This window comes from Acartia tonsa, chromosome 3 (genome assembly GCF_053477335.1).
Source record: "Acartia tonsa isolate MP-2025a chromosome 3, ASM5347733v1, whole genome shotgun sequence".
NCBI classification, from domain to species: domain Eukaryota; kingdom Metazoa; phylum Arthropoda; class Copepoda; order Calanoida; family Acartiidae; genus Acartia; species Acartia tonsa.
This window is the reverse complement of record NC_137262.1, coordinates 12,355,058-12,373,531: the sequence shown is the minus strand read 5'-3', so window position 1 is coordinate 12,373,531 and position 18,474 is coordinate 12,355,058. Positions and strand designations below refer to the sequence as shown.

Here is an 18,474-nt window from a genome sequence, read left to right as displayed (position 1 = left end):
AAAAATAGAGGCAAAAAGATAAAATTTAGTTACTGTAGATAGTACAAAAAAGATAATTTTGTCTGATAAGGACAAAAAGATAGTAAAATTAAAGTTTGTCTACTAAAAATAGAGGCAATAAAAATAAATTTATGCTACACTACGTTCTAAGGTTGGTAATAAACATTTTTGAACTAGTTATCATTAAATTTGATGTAAAAAAGAAAACTTTTGATCAGTCAATAAATCAAAATAATAATTTTTATGTTTATGAAGCAAATTTCTCATTTAAAATTGGGGAAAATTTGAAAATTTTATACCATGCAGTTAAAAGATTAATTCAAGATAGATATAATTTACTAAGACTAGACAATACAGCTATAGGAAATAGAGATACAGCTGGGAATCTTAATAATAATTCATTATATGATAGAGAGGAGGTAGATCAAGAAATAGCAGGTCCCTTTACCTTTAGTCATTCTGGAATAAACAGAACTTTAGACAGGTTTCCTGAGTTTAGAAGATATTTAGGAGGAACGATAATAGTTGGAAATAGTCAAATTGATAATATCTATCATTCTGATTCGGAATAAAGTTTTAAAAATATACGTCATAAAAATATAAAAATATTGAAATTTTCAAAAAATTGTTGTATAAAAGTGTAAATATTTCAATAAAAGTGTGTACACCGGACATACACTGGAATTATATGTCTTTTATTATATGATATTAAAAAGTTGGGAAGTTGGAAAATTTTTAATTACCTAACATTTTAAAAAATTGTTAAGAAAAATAAAATTATAGTTTTGTACATTGGACACAAAAGAAAAGTCCAAATTATAAAACTAAATATAAAGATAATTAAAAAAGATAGAATAAAAGTTTTGTATATTGAACACAAAAGAATAGTTCAATTTATAAAACTAATAAAATTATAATTTAAAGGATAATTTGGATAAAAATATTTTAGTAAAATAAAAATTTACTAAGATTATTGTTGAAGTGATTAAATGATAAAATTTTGCTTAAATATTCTCGGTTTATGGAAATTAAAAATTCTATGTACTGAAATTAGAGGACAACATTGGATTGAAAAAATTCGAAGCTGTCAAATTAGTCTTGGTTCTATAAATATTATAAGAATTAGGTTCAAACAAACATTGTAAATCTCTTTTTTAGGTTAAAGATAACTCTACCTGGTAAAGATAATTTTAAAAGATAATTCTACATTGTTCCTGTTCAGATTTCATCAAATCTGGAAAATTGGAAAAGATAATTTTAAAGGATAACTCTACATTGTTCCTGTTCAGATTTCATCAAATCTGGAAAATTGGAAAAGATAATTTTAAAAGATAACTCTACATTGTTCCTGTTCAGATTTCATCAAATCTGGAAAATTGGTAAAGATAATTTTAAAAGATAATTCTACTTGTTCATCTGGAAAATTGGTAAAGATAATTTTGAAAGGTAACTCTACATTGTTCCTGTTCAGATTTTATCAAATCTGAAAAATTGGTAAAGATAATTTTAAAGATAACTATACCTGATTAATCTGGAAAATCATCAAAAATACATTGTTCCTGTTCAGATTTCATCAAAATCTGAAGTAAAGATAGTCTCTGCCAAGAAAATTGTTCCTGATTTATATAATTTGGTAAGATAAAAATAAAAAGATAATAATTAAAATAAAAACTTCTAACGATAACCAAATTTTATTTTATAATACACCGTAAAAAAACTTTTTCTTAAAAATAAAGATAAAAAAGATAAAAGATGTCAGACACAGAACAACAAAATGATCCTTATTTTGCTGGTGCCAGAAGAAGAAAGTTTAGTACTTGGTTTCTGAAAAATAAGGAAAAATATTTAGAAAGGCTACAAAGATATAAAGATAACTTGGAAAATTTAAATGGAGAAGATTACAAGGGTGTAGGTGAAAACCAAGCAGATTTCAATACAGAGACAATGGATTTATTGCATAATAGAGAAGCAGAAAGTTATAAGACAAACGATGACTTTACAGAGTTTAATGATGATTTTTCACTTGGAAATCTCAGGGATGAAAGGGATAGAGAAATGAACTTTGAAAGAAGAAATTTTAATCAACATAAAGATAATTCTAATCAATTTAATTTTATGGAGAAAATTTTAACACAAATGACTTTGAAAATAATCAATATCAAAATCAGTGGGGTGATTATAAAGGTTTTAATTATAAACAAGAACAAAGATATCCAAGAAATGAAAAATATTTTGAAAGAAATGAGAGAAATTCTAGACAATACAGAAAAGATAATTTTCAAGAAAATAGAGACTCTTATTTAAACAAAAAGTATATGGATGATTTGCAAAAGAAAATTGATAATTTAAATATGGAAATAAAATATTTAAAACGAAAACCAGCTAGAGGTGAAAAATTTGAAGCTAAAACAGTATATAGATCTGCTGAGAACAGGGACACTAGCCCTGCGGGACTCTCGCTGACCCATGCAGCAGAGGCGGTAGAACTATTAGAGGAATATTTAGTATCAAATCAAACAGAAAAACGAAAAATGAAAGAAAATGTTATTAAACAATTATCAAAAATTGGTAAGGTACAAACATTAGAAAATAAATTTAATTCATCAAAGTATTATAATTGTGATGATTTCACACCTAGATTTATAGATACAAGTTTAAGATATTATAATGTTGAGAAAGTTAGTGATAAATTAAAAATTATAAAAAATCAACTCCTCTCACTGAAAAATGTAGGATTGATCGATTATATCGACCAATTCTGTGAATTTGATTTCGATGGATTTTCCCAGTTTGAATTCAATGCGGTTTTCCACAATTCTCTCCCAAGAGATACTAAAGATAGAATTGAATGCAAAAATATAAACCCAGCAAAATTGACTAGCAAAGATTATCTGAACATTGTCAGTGACATTGTCAACAATGGACGTATAGCAAATCATAACATTGATTATATGCTTGAAACATTTAAAACATCCAAGAGAAACATAGAGGATATTTATGATGAGTATAGAAGGAAAATAAATAATTTGCCTCCTAATATTATGTCTGCTAGTGAAAAAGAAAGAAGGATACATTCACAAATGATGAAATATCTACCAACTCAACTATTATCTATTTTGAGAATAGAAGAAGCTAAATTAGGTAGAAATCTTAATAGTGAAACACTCCATGATTTTATATTGCTTAATAGAGACCAAATAAATAAATATCTCAGATTTGGAAAGAATAATGAAAATTTCTAAAAAAGATAATTCTTATGATAATTAAAATGATAAATAAAATTTTTATGATAAATAAAATGATAAATTAAAAGGTAAAGAATTGAATGTACGGTAATTAAAAAGTAATAAACTAAATGATAGTAATAAAACAGTAAAAAGAACACTTGTGAAAGAAAATTAGGAAATTGAACGTACTTATGATTGCGTGTTAATGCTTTAAAATGATAGTCATCAAACCATAAAAATAAATAATTTGCCTCCTAATATTATGTCTGCTAGTGAAAAAGAGAGAAAAATACATTCTCAAATGAGAAAGTATTTGCCAGAAGATTTACTGTCAATATTAAGATTAGAAGAAGCTAAATTAGGTAAAAATCTTAGTGCTGATACACTTCATGATTTCATTCTTCTCAACAAGAACCAAATCAATAGATATATTAGATTTGTTCATAATAAAACCCTATAATGAAGAAACATGTTCTTGTTTACAAATGTAAAATAAGATAAATTTCCATAATAATATTGAAGATAATTTTAGAAATTAAAAAGTCTGTGTTTACTGGCCTAACATTGGTTGGAAAAATGATAAAAAATAATGAAATCTTCAAAATGATAATTTCTTTGATAAACAAAGAATAATGGTACTATTTATTGATATTTTTACTGGCCTAACATTGGTTGGAAAAATGATAAAAAATAATGAAAGCTTAAAATTGATAATTTCTTTGATAAACAAAGAATAATGGTACTATTTATTGATATTTTTACTGGCCTAACATTGGTTGGAAAAATGATAAGAAATAATGAAATCTTCAAAATGATAATTTCTATGATAAACAAAGAATAATGGTACTATTTATTGATATTTTTGAAAAATCAATGTATATTTAAAAAGAAAAATTAGGAAATTGAATATACTATATAATTAGGTGTTGATACTTAAAAATGATAGCCATAAAACCGTAAAAAAGGACACCTGTAAAATAGACCTAATCACACTAATTAAGGGTAATTAAATAAAAAGTGTACACTAGTTAATAAAATGTTTAATAAAAACACTTGAAAATGTATATGATTCATAGAAATTTGAAAAGTTTGAGGTCATATAAAAATAAAATGATAAAATAAACACTCAAAAAGGTATATGATTCATAAAAATTTAAAAAGTTTTGAGGTCATATAAAAATAAAAAATGATCAAATAAACAAAAATTGTATTTTAAATGGGTAAAGTAACTTATTATAGATTTGAAATAGGAGACATGAAATAATTGCTGATCATTAAAAAATCTAACCTAATGATAGTTTAAATTAAAATGTAAATGTATATTTTCAAAATGTATACAACAACAATCATTTGTTAATTAAAGAAAGATAATCGTTAACTTTTAAAAAGATTAGAGAAGATAAAATTTTAGATATTTACTTCTGTGAGAAAAAATATTAGTTAAAAAGGAAAAAACCATAGTGTGTTTTATTGGAAAATTTTTATTAAGATAAATAAAATTTTAAATATTCACTTATGTGAAGAAAAATATTAGTGGAAATGAGAAAAATTATCCATGAGAAACATTAAGATAGTTTTAATATAAAACATGTTTAAAAAATGGAGTGTCCTATACACTATGAATAAAAACGGTCAGGTAAAAATTTAAGAAAAGGACACTCTTTTAGTAAAATTAAAAAGCAAAATGATTTACTTTGAATTAAAATAAAAATAAAAGTTGAAAAAAAGATATAAAGATAAAGATAAAGGGTCAAACATTACACACACAACACCACAACCCCCCCCCCCCCCTGAAAAAATTAAAGATGGAGTAAAAAAGATAAAGTGTCAGAGTTATAAACACCAAATAAACAAAACCACACCACCCCCTACCCCCCTCCGGAATTATACATTGTGACAGGGGTGACATATTAAAATGATTATTTAAGAAAACATTAAATAAAAGAATGTCCTTTTATAAACTACCTTTTTAATGGGACACTTACAAAGAAAAATTTATAAGATAAAAAATATAAAAATGAAAGACTTGTAAATTATTCTTCATAAAAGATAATGTGGTTTATGAAATATGATAAAAGATAACTTGGGTTATTAAATTATAAAAATGAAAGACTTGTAAAAGATAATGTGGTTTATGAAATATGATAAAAGATAACTTAGGTTATAAAAAATTGTTGAAATAAAGTTAAAAATAAAGTTAGAAAGTCAAAAGAAAAAAGAGACTGTCCTTTTATAAATTATGCTTTAAAAAAGGGACACTCGGTCTGTTAATATATCAAATTGAAATAAATATTGTTGAGAAATTATTAAATAAATTATTAATCAAAAATAACAAAAGAAATATAAAAAATCTGTTTTAAATAGAAATAATAAACAAGGAAAAAAACTTTAGAAAAACAAACATAAGACGGTTCTTTTAAATAAAACATCTTTTTAGAACTGGACAAAAAACTATCAAACTAAAGTAAAGCAGCTGGTATGACATTAGTTAGTTAGAAATACTCTTATATGAAACAAATCTCAAGTTAAAATAATTAATGATCTCAGTTAAAGTAAACAAGAATTCTTGGTTTTAATTTATTTAAAATAAGAAATAAATTAAAATTATAATACAGTTAATGATATATGTGAAATTTCAGAAGAAAATGGAGCAAGCAAGAGATAGAGAAAGAGACAGGAATAAAGATATGAGGTACAAATTATTACCTAATTTCTTCTTGAGCAGACGGATTTTTTTTCAGTGGCACGCTTCTTACAGAAAAAATATAAAAGTCTATGGGCTAGTGAATAGAGAATTGAGTAAAATCTATTAGAACACTATAATAAAGATATCCCTCAAATTGGACAAAGTATAGTTAAACGTTCAGAAATATCATTATTAACCATAGCAAAATTTCTTTGAATTAATTATTTTATGGTAACCATTAATTCAAAGCTTTTTAGAATTATGAATTATATGTTAAAAGTAATTCTAAAAAGATTACCCTTATGAGGTAAAGGGTAATAATACTTTTAAAATGAAAGTAAAATGGTAAATTCATTTTAAAAGGGGTAATTTTGTATGGGATTCATATGAAGTCACCAGTAAAACCATTATTATGGAGTAACAGACAAGCAAGTAGCGAAGAAATTGCATGCACAGAGTTGTAATCAGGGTTCCATCCTTAAAAGAAAATTTTTCTTCAAATATAAATTTCACACATTATATCAAATATATTCTTACGCTTATGATACTTAAAATTCTCATTTTTAGTGATATTGGAAACTAAATGCTCAAAGATAATATTAAATACTCAAATTTCCTGTGATTATTAAATACTCGTCAAATCCTTTTACTCATAAATTGTCAGATAATTAATGCCATACCATAGTTTAATGTTTTTTCTACGATAATTTTAAGGTTTAAACCTTAAATCCTCCATATATCATCCATATCTTAAGGTTTAAACCTCAAAAAGATACTTATGCTATTAAAGATATATTTAAGGTTTCAAATTTAATGAAACTTTAAAATGGTAAATTTGTGAAATATTTAAGGTTTCAACTTATGAAATTTTATAAAACGATAATATTTAAAGAAATATTTGAAGAAAAATTTAAAAAGATAATTTAAACAAAAAGAAGAAAAAAAAAGAGATAATATTGAAATGATAGTTGTAAATGAAGAAAATAGACCTATGGTTAGACCAGCTAGAAACCAAAGGCGCATTCAGTTTAATCCCACAGCACCTTAACTAATATATAAATTAATTTTAGGTAATACCTGCGAGACACAACAAGAAAAAATTTAGCAGGATGCTGAAAATCAACGATGTCCATAATACGATGCCGGAGAAATTAACGGTGGGAAGATCCATCTCATCAAGGTATTGAGTTTTACCCTAAATAAAAAATAAAAAGATAAGATAATTTTATGATAATCCTGGAAAAAATATTAGAATGATAATTTAAATAGAAAGATAAAATGGTTAAAGAAAATGTACGATAGAAAATGCCTAAAGATAATTTTTAAGATATTTAATTTAAAAATGTATAGAATTAAATGATAGTTGAAAAATTCATTAAAGTAAAATTCTGTTTACTTTTAGGGTGTCCAAGGATAGGTCAACGGATCCTGATAAGAACGAAATGGCGCTGAATGGCTCATTGACTAGGAATTTGAATGCCAGTGCCACGGTAAACACAGACATAAGTTTGTTAAACTGAAGGTAAACGGTATTACTACAACTCATTTTAGAAAATATCTATAAAAATTATTAAAAAGATATTACTTTTCTTGGAATATTTATGATAGACTATACAAAGTTATTGAAAGTTTAAAAGATAAAATAAATTTATCAAGAAAAATAAAAAATTAGAGATTAAAATGATAGATTCTAGTAGATGTATATAGATCACTGGAAACGGTAAAACTAATGATTAAATATATTACAGAAAATTGGGTTGAAACTGGTATCAACAAAAACCTGAAATAAAGAAACTAAAACTAAACAGGATAAAGGAATAGTCAAGTGATTTCTATGTTTAATTTTTCATTGCAAATGTTCTAATGTAAAAGTTGTGGTTTATTTCCTTTTTTATAAAAAAAATAGAAAATTTTATTATTAAAGAAATTTTTACAATTATGTTAAAGTCTCCTCAGAAAGTTTCAGTTAAAATTTTATTAAAAGTAATAAGCAAATTAAGATTTTTTTTGTTGAAAAGTAAAATTACAGAAGAAATTTTTTTCCTTTTAATCATTTGAATATTATGAATAAGCAAATTAAAATTTTTTTGTCTTTTGATTAGCAATTTAGAACTTTAGAAAATTCTTTTTTTATAGCTTTTGGAATTATTATTGAATACAAATTAAAGGGAAATCACTTATGTTACCTGACCATGATGAGTCAACAACGTCGTTCCGTGTACGAGTCCGACCAGTAGAAGCAGAGAAAACCATTAATCTGCTGAGGCACCATGAAACATCCATTCATCCCTGGAATATAGAGAAATGAACACATTGGATACATGAAACTGGAACCATCAGGAGCTGATGACGTATAGAATACTGTAACAACAAATGCCACCAGGAATGCCTACAGAAACAAGAACAACTACATGATTAAAAGCTGAATCCATGAATAATATTGTAATATTAATTTTTCCAAGATGTCTAAATATTATTACTATTCTAAGTTCTGAATGAAAGCTGAAATTCGTTTTTTTATTCTTTTTTCTTTGAAAAAATAAGCAAAACTACAGTATGTTTTTAAATTTTTATTTTTAAGTAAAACAAAAAAGTACAATTTTTTATATATTCAAATATTCAATTTTGTTCAGAATAATAAAATTTTTTTATCAAACAGTTCAATTGAAATTTTGTTTTCCCTAATTAGATGAATTTTTAAGCTTTGAGGGGGCAGACTGTAACACTTTTCTGATAAAAAAGTAAAATTTAAATAAATTTAAGCAATGAAATTGTAGAAAAATTGTTTTAATTTGGACAAAATATAATTTTATGACGTCAATCAAAAATATTAACCACACTTGTCAAATGTGATTTAGGATTATTAAATTTTGTATTTGATGAGTTGGATTGTTACTGTTGAAGGTGAACATTGAAAATATAACATAGAGAAAGAGATAATTTTGTTATCATTTATTAGCGACTTATTACATCTCTTAGATGTACGACCTTTGTCTAAGAAGTCCCAAATGGGTTAGGTAACGAACTGCGCCTGATTTGGGCCAAGACATTCCCCCCACTTTAACTATTTACGTCGAGCATCTGACATAGTAGCAGTGGGAACCATTTTTAACGTATTTAGTTATGACGCGGTGTCGGACCAAGATTCGAACCACCTTCCCGACGACGAGCGGATGCGCTATGTGTTTAGGCACGGTAGCTGGTTGGTATTGTTATATTAATCACCTTGGAGAAACATTTTATCAGGTTATGCGAGAATCTCTCACAATATCCACTTATTCTAAATCCATTGTCATAAAATAAAACTTGACATTAAATGTTACGCTTATCTTGTTCATATGTGTCGAATAAAAAGCTTCAACTTTTTATAATTCCAAAATGTTTCATATAAAAAAAACTTCACCCATACCCAAAAGGTCATGTCTGTAAGTAAGATAATTTTATAAATAAAAGATTTTTAAAATTTTTTTTATTTATTGCACATTTACCATTTCAATTTTAAACAGTCTACAGCTGCAGCCGACGAAATATTTAACCCCAGCTGTCTCTCATGTTATTCAGCGACTATTTGCTGCAGTCTTGAACTTTTTATAACAGTTTTACAGCAGAGCCAACCTTAATATCTTAATTGTAATTTGTATTTGTAATTTTTGTCCCAGTAAGATCTCAAAATTGCAGCATTTTTTTTATAAAATCCCGTTGTTTAGAGGACAAATAGAACTAAAACTGTGCCACATTAATCTTAGATCTTCTTCACTCAGATATAAATTTCCAATCTTTCTAAAATTATCCAATAATAAAGTATTACAATACAGTTTCAGTCTAATCTGCACTACTTCTTTACTGTTGCACAACAGCTAAAGTATATCTTTAGAATCAGCCCAAAGATGAGACGCCAGATTTTGCACCTAAAAGAATAATATAAATGTCAAGCCATATAGATAAAGAGACCGAAAGAAAGATAAAAGGCCTTGTGCCATGTTTTGTTCAGACTAGAAATATTTCATCGTACTTTTTATGAATATCACTGCTGTGAAACTATTTTTTATCTTTTCTTAACTTTTAAACAGTTAATATTTAGTTTTTTTTAGTGAATATGATAACAGCAGGGTCATAGGGCTGTTAATCCCCTACGTTATCTAATAACGTCCCCTTATTAGTTGGCATTACAACTTTGGGATCTTTTATTGAATTTTGTTTGGTTGTTTAATTAAGTTGAGTTTCATTCGCTAATTGTGATTTACAGAAGTTGTAATTTTATGTATCATCATTGGGGATGTACATCGATTTAATCGGCCATTGTCTTATCCCTTTAGATAACTGGATAATTAGACGATACTTCTTCAAAAGTTATTCTGAGTCATCAGTTTTTAAAGTTATCATTTCGCAAAAAATTACACTTAACATAGATTTAGAGGGATATACATTTAAGATAAAGGATCTAAATAATTGACTGAACATAAAATATAGCTAGAATCGAATTTTTCCAAGACCAATGCGCGAAAAGGACCCATGTAATACTTTTTTAGTCACGGGCTCTCTTTGGATTCTTAAGTCTTCTGTCTTGACTATTTCAGATTTATATACATACTATGAGGGAGGGGGTAAAGTGTTTTATTTATCCCCCATCATCAAGAAAAGCTTGGACGTCCTTGTCCAGATTATGATTACTGTCCGATAGAAATCAAAACTCGTTATTAAGCCTCCTAATTTCTTAGAAACTAAATATTAAAACTAATTTGTGTAACACAAACCTCAAATCATTCTTTCAACTCACATTAACTAAGGGAATTAAACATGCAATAAAGCTTGCAACATTTCATGTAAACCATTTAGAACATATCAAATACAAGGATGACAACATACAAAAATAAAAGCAAAGATTAAAATATTAACTAATTTGGACGCACTTACATTTTAATTTTGATTTCAGAGATGTTTCGCTTATTACATTCTACCCAATAGTCCTAGGAATTCCTATTTGAATTATCAAGTTTAATAAATAAAAATATCATGTAAAATTTAGGTTACAAAATAGCTTAAAATTCATTTTGTTTTAAGTGGATATTTTAACTTTCTGATAATTATGATAGAGTTCCTACGCTTTCTGAAATTGAAACAGGAATCAAAATGCAATGTTTGGAATTAGTGGGACAATTCTAACATGAATAAATTAACGATCATAGTTCAGTACTACAGACATACGGACCAACTAAATGTAGAAAATCTTCGCTTTCAGAAATCCTACATCGTATTGTACAGTAATCTCATCTTAAATTTTGAGGCTTATAGTTCTAGTGTCAAAAACAAGGACAATTATGTGAGTTATTAGCGTAGCTAAGAATTTTAAACCTGCTTTAAAATACTGATAATTTGGCTATTAGATAAGGAAAGAAAAATTTGCTTTAAAACCTTTGCTTAGAGTTGAGCTATATTTCATACTAGTTACTTCGCCCCTAGCCTCTAGAGGAGGTCAGGAAATAGCTTAAATCCACATAAATGTACAACAAATTCTTACCAGCATTTTCTGAGATATTTAGCTTCAGAACAATATAATAGTATTATTAGCTCTTTTTGAAATCTACATATTTATACTTAATAAAAATCCCTTTAAATTTAACCCATGATAATTATGATAATTATTAAGTAGCTGCGCTCCTAAAAATATGAATCCGTAATCCTAATACGCCCCGCAAACTTCCTCCGTTAAATGATTAATTTGATCTTGTGTGACGTGCACCCAAGAATCTGGGGGATTGGGAGTGCCAATAAATTTCCCAAATGAAAAATATGCTTTTAATATTGTGAAATATAATTTTTAGCAGAAATTTTACAAAGTTTTTGTAAACATTTCTGGATGTCTGTCAATAACCCAAATTCTCCTTTTTTTCCATCACACACTTTTTAGGGGGGGGGGGGGGGTTCGACACATAAATTAGAAAATTGGTTTCTTTGATGAAACGGAAAAAAGGATTTGATTCAGAATTAAAAGTAATAAAGACTATGAAACAATTCATTCAATGCAATTGAATAAAGATGCCCTTATACTTTATGCGGTTATAGTCCCTTTAGTGGCAACGCTCCTTAAGGGGCTATTCTTCATTTTTTTCACACTAGCATTTCTACTATATCTAACCCGTGCGGGGGGCTCTAACGCTCTGTGGAGCCATCACCTAACTTAATATAACCTAACCTAAAATTACCTATCAAAAGCCATTTTAAAAATACGACGAATCGTTTCTTAAGGGGCGTTGCCACGAAATTGACTATTTCCCTTTATTCTTGAATGCACCCTGTTAGAAAAGTCCTCTTTTTTCAACATCTCCATTTTTCTCAGTGTAACTCTCCCCTTATTTTTGCCCCATATTTATGAAATACTCATCCCCACCCCCCTTCTCCCATAAAAAAACAGTGTCTCCTCATTTTTTAAAGTCCTACGAAGATCCATGCAACCAAGCCACCCAAAAGTGACTTTGGAGTTGTGACAAATAATTGAACATTTAAGATTATTCTTAATATGAAGAATCTGAAATATTTTCAAAGCAAATGTGTTGGTTTATTTTCTCAATAAGGACGATTTTTGGCATGCCTTTTATAATCAATCAATTTCTCTTTTTGATATTACTACCTAGTTTATTTTCATATCTCAGAAATTAACTTTAAACTTGCTTAGATAAAAAACATAAGGTATTTTATGGACTCTTTGGGCCAGCTTTTTTCTAAATATTCTATAATACAAATAAAGACAGCATACTTTCTATTGATATTTTACTTTCTTGTTTGGCTTCAAAACTGGTCAATATCCGCTGGATTAGAACCGGTTTTCAGCCAAACTGTAAAATCATGTGTAGCAATTTTTAACCTACAATTTTCCACAAATGTTAAATTTAAAATCTTAACATTAATACCGTTTTGTTAGCCTGGACTTCAATCCATTGGGGTTAACTTATAACTTTCAATTGCTATTTGCGGAAAACTGTCTATAATACGATGAGGTAAATAAGTTTCAAAAATCCTGGAGAAGCCTATTTTTGATAGAAATGGTGCGGATGTAGTATGTGACTGCACCTTTGTGACCTACACCTCTCTAAACAGTATTGATTCACATCATGCAAGGATAGTTCATCTCAACAAAAAATATTTTGCCACAAGATTTTCCTCAAGTTATGGATAATCAATTTTAGGATAAAAAAGATGTTTTTCTTGTAAAGTTTTGGAAATTTCTTGCTCAGTCCCCTGTCATAAATAAACACAGTTAGGATGTTTAGTTAAAGGTCGGGCAATCAAAGGTTTTTTTTCTTCAAAAGACATGCATTTCTTTTAGCGCAAAATGTCGTATTTTTTCTTGTGATACGATATCCCTGCCTGTTATTGATACAGATGACATCTTCTCACCTTAATACATTCCATACAAATTGCATAAACAAGAAAAGTATCTTTAAGATTATTTTTTTTCTGTTACTTATTAATTAAAAATTCATAAAGATTGTTTTCTCAACATATATTTTTTACTAAAAAAATATACTTCGTATTTTTCAATTAAGCTAGAAGAAAAAAAAGAATTATATTTCAATTATAACTTTACAACAAAATTATTTTTAGAAATGATAAGAAATTTAAGATCATTTCATTGTGTTGCTAAATAAAATGGCGGAATTTTTATGAAATTTCGAAACTCGTAGATGAACTCTTAGCGACAATGACTCTGTTGTGTACTTGACTCAACCCTTGATTATGGCTGAGTGAGACACAGAGGGGACTCATCAGGGAGGAGAGGGGACATTGGACTGTTAATTAAACTTGTAACCAGAGTTTTATAGCCACGTTATCTTATTTGTTGGTTTAGAAACTTTGGGTATTTTTACTTTCGGTTGTTCATAAACTATTAGTGTCCAAATTTTTCAACCAATAATTTCAATTTTATCTATGTATATCGTATGTATATCGATTTATCATCCATTGTCTTATCCCTGAAGACCCCTCTGGGACTCATTCAATATTTAATATCACTTAATTATAGGCTAATGCTGTTGGAATCTATGCGATCAAAAATAATTTTAATTTAATTATGTTTTGTAGATTTGTCTTTTAATATGATTTTATTAGATAGTTTGTTTCTTTTCAACGTGTTTTTATTTGGTTAACTTTCATTTTAATGGATTTTCTATGTTATTTGATTTTAGTTGGGAAACCCAATTTTGAATGAACTTTAGCAAAATTAAATAACTGTTTGAAATGTTTAAATGAAAATTAACAAGGATGAAAACTTTGAAATCTTTCATTTGATTATGAATAATGAAAGATTTAGTGAACAATAAAAATAAAGGGGATAAAAAAAGGATTCTGAAGCTAAGATATCAAGTGCATGCAAAAAGATTAATTAAATACAAAAATAGTAATAATAATAATGATATCCAATAGGATAAAATTTAGAGTTTATAGCATATTAAAAATGATATTCCAATTCCAACTAATCCAATAAACTTCAAGAGTAGCTGGTCTACCTTGGAAACATATGTATAATGTATATCTGCGCCTGGTAGAGTGTGTGTGGCCTTGTCCAGAGCTAAGGATTGTCTCATTATTCTGGGAAATATCAAGCTCCTCACTAACTACTCACAATTCTGGATCAAAATTCAGGAAACCCATATAAAAAGTTTTGAGTAATGACTAAATTTTAAGTATGACATCACTCCACTTTTAAACTTAGATTATTTTGAATAGCTGAACCAATACTTTCGATTTTCATCATCTAACCTTGCATATATGCAGGGGGAATGGAACATTTTGCTGTTTACTACACTAGCCCCCAAAGTTTAATAATTTTTTTATTTGTTGGCTTAACAACTTTGGGGACTTTAATTAAACTTTGATTGCTTGGTTCATGAAGTTGAACTAATTGTAATTTACTATAGGAGTAATTTTGTGAATCATTATTGGGGATATACATTTATCCCTTCAGATCCCTGCAAATGTGGGTAAATATGAACAGAAAATTCTGGAGGAACAAAATAATCTAGGTGACAGATTACCTCTGAAGTGTGAAGTGCATGGCAATTCTACATTAGTTGCAAGTCCGCAAGATTTTGATAAAGTTCAGGTAAATTTAGTCCCATATATTTATTGAATAATGAAAAAAATGGCAGTTGTAATTATTCTTTTCATAATGGATTAAGAATATACCTAGATATTATGCAAAGTGGAAAAATTGTCGTCAACTTAGGTTGCTATTTCACCTGTCATTTATTGGTCATTTCGTTCACTCATTATGAGGGGAAGTGATAGGGTACAGAGGGGTAGAAGAAATAATCGTAATTTTAGCCTGTTCCGTCTTTCACTTTTTTAGAGAGCATGAAAAACTGGTGTAAGATCCAAATATTGATATATCCAATCTTTCAAATTAATTTAAATTTTTGAAATATAATAGCTGAATTTTAAAATGTGGAAATATATTATAAAAGGCATTAGTGAATCCTTGCACATTTTTAGAAATATTTCATGAATTTTAGGATGGTGGCTGTGGTGCAGAAATATGCAACCACATTTTATTATGTGAACATAAATGCGCCAAACAATGTCACGGATCAAGAACGCGGCATTCGTGCATGCAGCTCTGCCCGCGCAAATGTCCTACAGCTGGACATCCCTGTCAGAAACTGTGTGGGGAACCCTGTGGAAATTGTACTTGTAGGGAATTAACAATGAAAATTAAAATATCATCGTTTTAAGAATACCTAAATTATGTCGAATATTGGTTGTTTATATCTCATTATCTAAAGTAGTAAGGATATTTTGCCGGAAGCTTAAGATTTCCACAACTACTGAACCGATTCACTTCTTTCTTTTAGAGAAGCTTCACATAGGTCTTGGGATAGTTTTAGGCTTTTTCGTGTTAGATTTAAGTTTTGGTATGGTTTTATTCCTTCGAATATAGAGCCACTAGATGCTAGGGTCGTGGTCGCAAATTAAAGATAACCTATTTACCAATGGGACTTTGTTAATTGATTATATAAGCACATTCACAATCTCAACGATATAAGCAGTTGTCTGTACGTAAAGTACTCACTTTTTCCCTCAACAAAAAGAATAATTTTTTGGGTAATTTGTGTTTTTTTTGCATATTATTACTGTTAATGTTTTGTAGATTTATAACCCTAGTTGATTTTCAAAGCAGACAACGTTTTGACCTCTGAGGTTTTAGTCTAATGTATGAATTTCCGATTTTTTTAGTCGCCAAAAAAATATGATTCTTATATTTGTTATTTTTAAAAAAATTTATCATCAAACCTGTACAAAAAAATTCTACAAGATACATCTAGAATAAGGTGTGGGGTTTAAAAATTGGGAGATATTTAAATAATAGAATGTATACAAATTCTAGACATTATAGGATTAATGAACTAGCTAACAAGCATACTTTATCTAAATCTCCAATCTTGAACGCGTTTTAGCAAGTCTTGGCTTGTAATTTGCATATTTTGATAAAACAGTCTTTGTTGTTCTTAAACCCATTTTATTCCATTATCTTTTTCTACATATTATAATCAGAGAGAAGGGAGACGAAGCCTTAAAATTTATTTTGAATTCATTACTGGTAAACAAAAGCGTTTCGTTATAGAAAAATTTAAGGCCAACTTTACTTACTGAACTTATTTTTTTAAATCCATAAATTTCCCCCCTAACCATTTACTGTAAATCTTTGGAAGAGATATATTCCTACCAATTATTTTAATTTACAGACAGATAAATTTTGTTTATCATGTTTGGTGATGTATATCAATTTATCTTCCATTGTCTTATACCTTAAGAATCCTTGATCCTTGATATAAATGTAATCGTAGGTATGTTAAACCAGTGATGAATTTGTAAAAAATATGATTATGTAAAACATATGTCTACATAATGTTAGCCTAGGAGGACCTTATTTTTTAGTAAACCAAATCTTGCGTGTTTATTCGCATGATTAAGCCCTTTTGACAACCAACCTCTTGGTGCCACGACCTTTTTCTGGAAGTTCTAACATCGTCAGTTTTGGCCAAGGCATTCCCCCTACTCTAATTTATGTCACACCTGAAAGAGCAGTAGTAATAACCATTTTTAACGTCTTTATGACGCTGTGTTGGACCGAGCTTGTTTTTTTTTTGTAGGGTTGGCAATCCGGATCCGGAATCCGGGATCCAAAATCCACCCAATTTTTGTGCCAATTTTGGAATCCGGATTCTTAATTGGTAGGCTGAAATTAGCGTCTTGAGTTTTTTCTTTCAACTGCCTCTTTTTGAAGGCAAAGATTATCATCATTACATATAAAATATTTTAAAATCTGGTTCGATTATCGAAAGTGAATTAAAGAGAACACCAAGAACATTAATTTTTAGGACATATGTAGCACTTAATTAAAAAAAAAAAAATTTAAATCCTTTTAAAATACTGCTAGGATCTGGAATCCGAATCCGAATCCGAATCCGGCCCAAAAATTTGATGGATTGTCATCACTAGTTTTTAGTAACCTTGCTACTCTATTACTAGGATATCCCCGTCAAACCAAATGTTCAGTAAGCACAAATAAGGTAAAAAAAAAAGGCTTCTAGAGGATGGATAAGAATATATGAAATACCATAATATTCTTTCTCGTATTCATTCGAATCCGGTGGATAGGAACCGGTTCTCATCCATACGAAAAAATTATGTCTAGCACAGGTAGAAGGTATAACCAACAAGTGAAATAAATCTTAAATGATATTTGGGGGGCAAACGGAGAGGTCGTCAATTTTACTATATGTTGCCCCCCAACGACAGCTGAAAATCACGTATATTCTTCATGATTTCTTTTCATATTAATTTCGTTATTGGTATAGGTTGTGTCTAGCATCGTATTATATCCAGTTTTCCGCCAATATAAAAATGTACAAGCATAAGATTAAGACCATTTTTTAGCCAGTAAATTCGGCATCTCGGGGCTTAAGAACTGGTTTTAATTTTATAATTGTTATAAAGCTGTTTTGATATAATGCGAGAAATAACTATTACAAATCTACTCCATGAAACATTACATTTACCAAATATATCTACAGATCTTGATCTGCAATCCCAAGGAAGTCTCAGAGTACATTCAAATTATAGAATTATAATAAAAATTAGATGTCTTAAATTACCATCAAATTATATAATTAAAGAAGGCAACGATGATATTTTAATTTTTGATATAATTTGATTTGTTAGTGTGGAGATAGAGTTACCGCTGTGTAGGCATGTCAAAACTAAACCATGTCACTCCAGGAAATATATCTTTTTAATTGGAAATTTAATGTGTTTTTTTTTCATAGAACGGGGGGGGAGTTGTTTCCATATGGGAATTGAAAATTATAAATAGATATGTTTACCCGTTTGATAAATTTGACTGGTTTTATAAAGAGAGAAAGATGGTAAAAAATCCTCCCTCTGAAAAAACTGTTTCCCAAAACGGCTCCACAAAAAAAGTGGTAATTTTTTATGTTGGGGGTAGGGAGAGAAGATCCACTTTATAATTTATAGTGGCTGAGCCATTAGCATCTAATAGGGAAG

At 28.4% G+C, this 18,474-nt stretch overlaps 3 protein-coding genes across 3 annotated transcripts in view; all 3 read left to right on the top strand.

The window, feature by feature from the left end:
• LOC145314004 (NFX1-type zinc finger-containing protein 1) overlaps nucleotides 1-16,065 on the top strand; it is a 55,165-nt gene extending 39,100 nt beyond the window's left edge. The window contains exons 17-19 of the mRNA XM_080153729.1: nucleotides 14,934-15,013; nucleotides 15,423-15,600; nucleotides 16,058-16,065. Of these exons, the coding sequence (XP_080009855.1) occupies nucleotides 14,934-15,013; nucleotides 15,423-15,600; nucleotides 16,058-16,065 (266 nt within the window). The remainder of the gene's footprint in view (nucleotides 1-14,933; nucleotides 15,014-15,422; nucleotides 15,601-16,057) is intronic.
• LOC145313959 (RNA-binding protein 25) overlaps nucleotides 1-18,474 on the top strand; it is a 307,513-nt gene that overhangs the window by 84,552 nt on the left and 204,487 nt on the right. The gene's annotated exons all lie outside the window — the stretch shown is intronic.
• Nucleotides 18,118-18,474, top strand: part of LOC145313974 (NFX1-type zinc finger-containing protein 1-like) — a 33,485-nt gene continuing 33,128 nt past the window's right edge. The window contains exon 1 of the mRNA XM_080153642.1: nucleotides 18,118-18,189. The gene's annotated coding sequence lies outside the window, so the exon portion shown is untranslated. The remainder of the gene's footprint in view (nucleotides 18,190-18,474) is intronic.